General features: G+C 36.3%; 1 protein-coding gene across 1 annotated transcript; it reads left to right on the top strand.

The window, feature by feature from the left end:
- The first annotated feature begins 3,160 nt into the window (after window positions 1–3,160).
- LOC141594975 (secreted RxLR effector protein 161-like) lies at window positions 3,161–3,847 on the top strand. Its single transcript, XM_074414954.1, has one exon. The coding sequence runs from the start codon at window positions 3,161–3,163 to the stop codon at window positions 3,845–3,847; it is 687 nt and encodes a 228-aa protein (XP_074271055.1).
- Window positions 3,848–7,355: the final 3,508 nt, after the last annotated feature.

The following is a 7,355-nucleotide window of genomic DNA, read 5'->3' as shown; positions in this document are numbered from 1 at the left end:
CTATATTTGCACGATGTTCATAAAGACAAAATTGTGTGCTAGTATCCAAGGTTTTGCTAGTATCCAAGGTTTCGTCGAGCAGCATACTAAAGTTCGAGACCTTCTTAAAGCAATAGATGAGCAGTTTGAAACTTCTGATAAGGCTTTGGCGAGCACCTTAATAATGAAATTTACTTCTTTGAAGCTCAATGCCACTAAAGGAGTGCGTGATTTCATCATGCGCATGAGGGATATTGCAGCCCAACTTAAGGTATTGGAAGTTACTATGTCCGACTCTTTCCTGGTACATTTCATTTTGTGTTCTCTCCCAGCACAATATGCCCCCTTTAAGATCTCTTACAACACACATAAGGATAAATGGTCTCTTAATGAATTAATGATCATGTGTGTTCAAGAGGAGGGGAGGTTGTTGTTGGAGGAGGGCGAAAAGGTGAACCTAACTACTAGTACTAATAAAGAATCATCTAGTACTAAGAAGGGTCACCGTAAGGATAAGGAAAAGGGTAAGATATCTGTTGAGCTGACCATTAAGAAGGAGTCTTCATGTTTCTTCTGTAAAAAGAAGGGACATATGAAGAAAGACTGCATAAAGTTCAAGGCTTGGCTTAAAAAGAAAGGTAATTTTCATGCGTTTGTTTGTTATGAATCTAATATGGTTAATGTTATTCATAATACTTGGTGGATTGACTCTGGTACTACAATCCATGTTTCGAATACCTTGCAGAGTATGACAAACCTGAGAAAACCAGTGGCAAGTGAAAGCTCTATCTATTCAGGAAACCAGATAGGCTCGAATGTGGAGGCCGTAGGGACATGCAGTTTAGTTTTGAGTAGTGGTTTTATTTTGGTTTTGGATAAGACGTTTTATGTTCCGAATTTTGCTCGGAATTTAATTTCAATTTCAAGGCTTGTACCGTTTGGATTTACCTTTAATTTTTCGAATTCTGGTTTCAGTATTTGCAGAAATTCTAAAGTTATTGGTTATGGTATTTTGTCTGATAATTTATATCGTCTTTATTTACAAAATGATACCACTCAAAACACTATGCATGTTAATACTAGTTTAAAAAGATGTATTATGAATGAGGAGTCCTCTATGTTATGGCACCGGAGATTGGGACACATCTCCATTGAGAGGGTTAAGATATTGGTAAAGGAAGGGGTACTTGGTACTTTAGACTTTACCGATTTTGATACTTGTGTTAGTTGCATTAAGGAAAAGCAAACTAACAAATCTAAGAAAGGTGCTAAGAGGAGTTCTGACCTATTAGAGATCATACACACGGATATTTGTTGTCCGGACATGAACGCTAATGATCCGAAATACTTTATTACCTTTATTGACGATTATTCACGATATATGTACATCTACTTACTTCGTTCCAAAGACGAAGCTTTTGATGCCTTTAAATTGTTTAAGGCTGAAGTAGAGAAACAATGTGGTAAGCACATTAAAATTATGAGATCAGATAGAGGTGGTGAGTACTATGGTAGATATACTGAGGATGGACAAGCACCTGGTCCTTTTGCTAAATTCCTTCAAGAGCATGGGATTGTTGCCCAATACACTATGCCCGGTTCTCCGGATCCGAATGGTGTAGCAGAAAGAAGAAATCGGACATTAACTGAAATGGTGCGTAGTATGAGAAGTAATATTAAACTTCCTTCATTTTTGTGGGTGGATGCACTAAAGACGGCTGCGTATATATTAAATCGGGTTCCTTCCAAGTCCGTCTCAAATACACCTTTTGAGTTATTCAAAGGTTGGAAACCGAGTTTGCAACATATACGCGTTTGGGGATGTCCGTCTGAGATGAGAATTTACAACCCATAAGAAAAGAAACTAGACCCAAGGACTATTAGTGGGCATTTCATTGGACATGCCAAAAAGTCCAAAGGTTATAGGTTCTATTGTCCGTCTCATAGTACTAGGATTGTGGAATCTATAAAGGCAAAATTTCTAGAGAATGACTTAATCAGTGGGAGTACTATAGAAGTTGAACCTGAAAAGGATCAACATGAAGCTTCACCCTCTGTTTTAAGTGACAGGTTGGTTATTGTTCACGGTCCTGAAGTTCGACCCCAGGTTCAACAACCAAATACAGAAATTCCACAAAATGTCGATCAAAATAGGGTGGATCATAATGAGGAAAAAGTTCACCGTGAGATTGAACAAATTCCATTAAGAATATCAATTCGAGAAAGGAGATCGGCTATTCTTGACGACTATGAAGTATATCTACAAGAATCGGATTGCAATGTTGGAGCTGATAATGATCCGATGTCATTTTCACAAGCCATAAGTTCTACAGATTCAAACTTATGAATGAATGCTATGAAAGATTAGATGAAATCTATGGCGTCTAATCGAGTTTGGGATATCGTCGAGTTGCCTGATGATGTAAAAACCATCGGATATAAGTGGGTCTTTAAGACTAAAAGAGACTCACTTGGCAACATCGAGAGACATAAGGTAAGACTCGTTGCTAAAGGGTTCACTCAAAGAGAAGGAATCGACTACACGGAGACATTCTCTCTTGTATCAAAGAAAGATTCTCTTCGAGTGGTCATGGCATTAGTAGCTCATTTTGATTTCGAGCTACATCAGATAGATGTGAAAACGGCATTTCTTAATGGCAATTTACAGGAAGAGGTTTACATGAAACAACCCGAAGGATTCTCCTCTAAAGATGGTGAGCATTTGGTTTGTAAGCTAAATAAATCCATATACGGTTTGAAACAAGCCTCCCATCAATGGTATAAGAAGTTCCATGAAGTAATTTCTTCATTCGGTTTTGAAGAAAATATCATGGACCAATGCATATACCTTAAGGTTAGTGGGAGTAAGATTTGTTTCCTTGTATTATACGTGGATGACATTTTGCTAGCAACTAATGATATGGGGTTACTATATGAGGTGAAACAATTTCTTTCAAATAACTTTGATATGAAAGATATAAGCGAGGCATCTTATATCATTGGCATTAAGATCCATAGAGACAGATCCCGAGACATTTTAGGCTTGTCTCAGGAGGCCTATATCAACAAAGTGCTTGAAAGGTTCAAAATGAAAGATTGTTCGCCAAGTGTAGCACCTATTGTAAAAGGTGACCGATTCAGTTTAGACCAGTGTCCCATGAATGATTTAGAAAGGTAACAAATGAAAAATGTTCCATATGCTTCAGCTGTTGGTAGTATTATGTATGCTCAAGTCTGTACCAGACCTGACATTGCATATGCTGTTGGAGTATTAGGCAGATATCAGAGTAACCCAGGCACTGATCACTGGAAGGCTGCGGAGAAAGTGTTCAGGTACCTTCAGGGTACCAAAGATTACATGCTTATGTATAGACGGACTGATAGTCTTGAAGTGGTGGGGTACTCCAACTCAGACTTTGCTGGCTGCATTGATTCACGAAAATCCACATCAGGATATGTGTTTATGCTAGCTGACGGAGTTGTATCCTGGAGGAGTACTAAGCAGACATTGACAGCCACTTTTACTATGGAGGCCGAGTTCGTTTCTTATTTTGAGGCTACCTCACATGGTGTATGGCTGAAAGGTTTCATATCTGGGTTAAGAGTCGTTGACTCTATTAGTCGACCAATTCGAATGTATTGTGATAATTCAGTTGCGGTATTTATGGCTAAGAATAATAGAAGTGGAAGTCGAAGTAAACACATCGACATTAAGTATTTGGCCATAAAAGAGCGTGTTCAGGAAAAGAAAATGATCATAGAACACATTAGCACTGAATTAATGATTGTTGATCCCTTGACTAAAGGCATGCCACCTAAAGGTTTCAAGGGTCATGTAGTGAATATGGGACTTGGTTCCATAATGTGATACATTTATTTATTGTATTGAAATTTTTCATTTAGTTGGATATTTTCTCATTTCGGATTATATACGTACATACTTTGGTTATTTATTTTTATTGAGAAATATCATTATGTTTTGACCTGGAGTAAACATATGGTCTATTCATTAAGTTAAGTGTGAGTGGTGAGAGACTAAGTGTATCGTAATACATGGAAGATTAATTCTCGCCCTAGAGAATTTATCGCTATGATTTGTATATGAAGTTTCTCTTGCTTAAATTTGCCAAGTGGGAGAATGTTAGAATTTCATTTATCCCCATTAACAGCAACCACTCCCTACATCATCTCACTTAACAACTCTTTGATGGCAAGAGTTGTATATAAGAAAACATTACTTCATTGATAAAGGTCACTGAATTCACTCTCCATTAAGAAATACACCATCTATATTGTGAGTGTGAGAGTTTGGAACCGAAATCAAAAGAAAAGCAGACGGGTTTTACAGCAGCAGGGTTTATATCGGAAACGGGTTTATTTCTATATTTGGGTAAAGCTGTTTAGGAATACCGATAAGCAATGACTGGAGGTTTAATTCTCGATCTTTATTTATCGCTTCCACAATTTATATATCGTATATTCATTTAGTAATTGGAATATACATGATTAAGAATTGAATTAAAACTTACAGTATCATCCCGAACCAAAAATTTGGAGTGTATTAAACTTTTGTTTTAAAATACCGCTCCCTCAGTCGTGTTCATTTATTCACAAATTAAACACTTAAACACAATCAATTATTAACGATCCCGTGATTTTCACGGGCTCCAAAACTAGCTAACCTATTATTATGGGTGACAAATTGACAATAGATCATGTCGTGCTACTAATCATATTGTGTCGTGTTATGCACTTATGCCGAATAAAAAAATTCCCGGACTCGTCCAGCTTGTTGCGCGTAGTTAATGTGGCATTAAAAGTTTTGTTTTTCTTGCGAATACGAAATCTATATTGAAGATGGAAATTTGTACAAATTATAATGGGTTGTTTGTCAGAAACTACCTTTTATTTAGGGTCATTTGTGAACAACTACCTTTCATTTTATTTTTGGCTTTCAACTACCTTTCATTGCTTCATTTTGCGAAAGACTACCAAAAATCCACTTCCGGCGAAAAGAAGTCGACTTTCCGGAGTTGACTTACCATTTCATGTGGAATCTAACTCTTTACTTCATAACCCCAATAATCGATGATAAAGATTGATTAAACCCAACATTAATCGTCTCAATTTGTCTATCTCTTACCAGAAACAAAGTTTTAATCACCGAAACAAAATCATCATTGATATTAATCTTAACATGGTAAATAATTCTTCAACAATAATGATCTATTATGGCCTTGTTGGCAAAATTAACTCCTAGTGTTAACTATTCAAAAATAATCATAGATTCACTCTTAGGATCACTTGTGTGCTACTATCTCATTAGTTTTCGTATACCCACCATCTTACCATGAAGAGAGAAAGAAGGTACTTTAATATGACTTAGATGGACAGTAGGTTGATGAATTATGAGTAGTCTATAAGGTTGTTGAAATGTAAGGGTGAAGGTAAAAGTGGTAGTAAAGGTGACGACGGAGATTGAGATGGTTGATGCGTTGGTATTGCTTTGAACAAATTTTTATAAGGTGTTGGGGATGGAAAGGAGCTTTTTCGGATTTTGTTGGGTGAACAAAGGCATAAATATGGGTAATATGTCTGAAAAAGGGAGAAAAGAGCAAGTCAATACCAGAAAGTGACTTTTTTTCGGCGGAATGGATTTTTGGTAGTCTTTCGCAAAATGAAGAAATGAAAGGTAGTTGAAAGCCAAAAATAAAATGAAAGGTAGTTGTTCACAAATGACCCTAAATAAAAGGTAGTTTCTGACAAAAAACTCAATTATAATATAAGTCCCTCTTATTATGTTTAGGCTAAAATTTGCGCCTTAGCCTAATAAGAAGCAAGCCCACTTGATACCGTCTAAAGAGCTTGGCCGTGGATGTAGATCAATCACAAGAAGCCCAAAAGCAAGAGGAATTCTTGCGTTGTAAAGATTTTAGGGAGATTAGGGAGAATGGAGCAGGAAGACCCGTTTATGGAAAGAGTTGTGATAAGACTGATATTCCTTACCATAAACGTGATGGGACATATCTAGGGTTCATACCCTATAAATAACCAAGGAGGCAAACAAGAAAGGACATTCAAGATCTCACGCATACACGCAATATATTGTGCTAGCTAGATTTACATTCCAACTCCGTTGTACTCATTCTCATATTAACAAGCTAGTGCAATCCTTGGAAGGGTACCGTCCCTTCCCACGGTCGTTTCCCACATTGGGTTTTTCGCATCACCAAATCTCACGCGTCAACCCCTATTTACGTATTTAATTCCTCTATTTTACATTAAACACAAATATACATTCAATACGCAACGAGTAAGACCGCATTGACCTCGCATAACCTAATTCGGTAAAAATTACCAAAACATATTCTATAGAATTGCAACATTTCTTTTTGGCACAAATTAATAAGGGTTACGATTAATAATACTCCTGTGTGAAGTGATTCATTAATTTTGCAAGTTTTCCTCCCTCTTATTCTATTAAAATAACATTTTTTTGCTAAGAAAAACATAATGTTTATAGGTATTTCAATATGAGCAAGACATAAATATGATAAAAACAAATTATTATTATTATGAGATCTGATATAATTTAAAAAAAAATGCTTATAAAAACTCGGGGCATTAGCAATAGAGGTTCATTATGAGGTTTGTAGGATGACATGTCCATCATATGATAAAAAATGTTTATTTGTTGTTGGCAAGAGGTTTGTAGGTAAATGAGTTTGTATATTAGCTTATGTGACATGAGAACAAGACTCTTAGAGGTTCATCTATTACTAGTGCGCTCATATTTAGACCACGACTAAATACGTAATCCATATAACCCGACCTATATATATATATATATATATATATATATTTTTTTTTTTTTTTGAAAGGAAAACCCGACCTATATTTTAGCCACCCTATATTTTTTTGAGTCCGTTTTTGAAATAATGCTCAAAAATAAAAGAATTGTCGTTTTGGGTCGGTTTTGAAAATATTTATCGAAATGGTGTCCACGTAGGCTCGGTTTTGACGAGCCTGTATGGGGCTTAAACACGCCATACGTATTGGCGTGTTTAGTTCAAAGAACACGCCATTAGATATGGCGTGTTTATGCAGTTCAAAATTCCACCCAAGGCAGTAGCTGAACAAGATAAACAAAGGAAACACGCCATTACGTATGGCGTGTCTTAAGAAGAAAATGTTGGAATAAGTGTCCTCCGACAATAATGCGATCACAACTATTGATCATGATGATCACATGTTTAAGTCTCATTTTAAAGAATACAATTGGGAAGTAATTTTTACTGTCAACTGGTCAACATATATCGGTAATGATTGGCTGACTAGAGTTTGACATTACTGTCGTGCGACGGTGGTGATCAGTT

Source organism: Silene latifolia, chromosome 8 (assembly GCF_048544455.1).
Source record: "Silene latifolia isolate original U9 population chromosome 8, ASM4854445v1, whole genome shotgun sequence".
Classification (NCBI taxonomy): domain Eukaryota; kingdom Viridiplantae; phylum Streptophyta; class Magnoliopsida; order Caryophyllales; family Caryophyllaceae; genus Silene; species Silene latifolia.
Note: the sequence above shows the minus strand (reverse complement) of the source record. Positions and strands in the feature narration are given on the sequence as shown.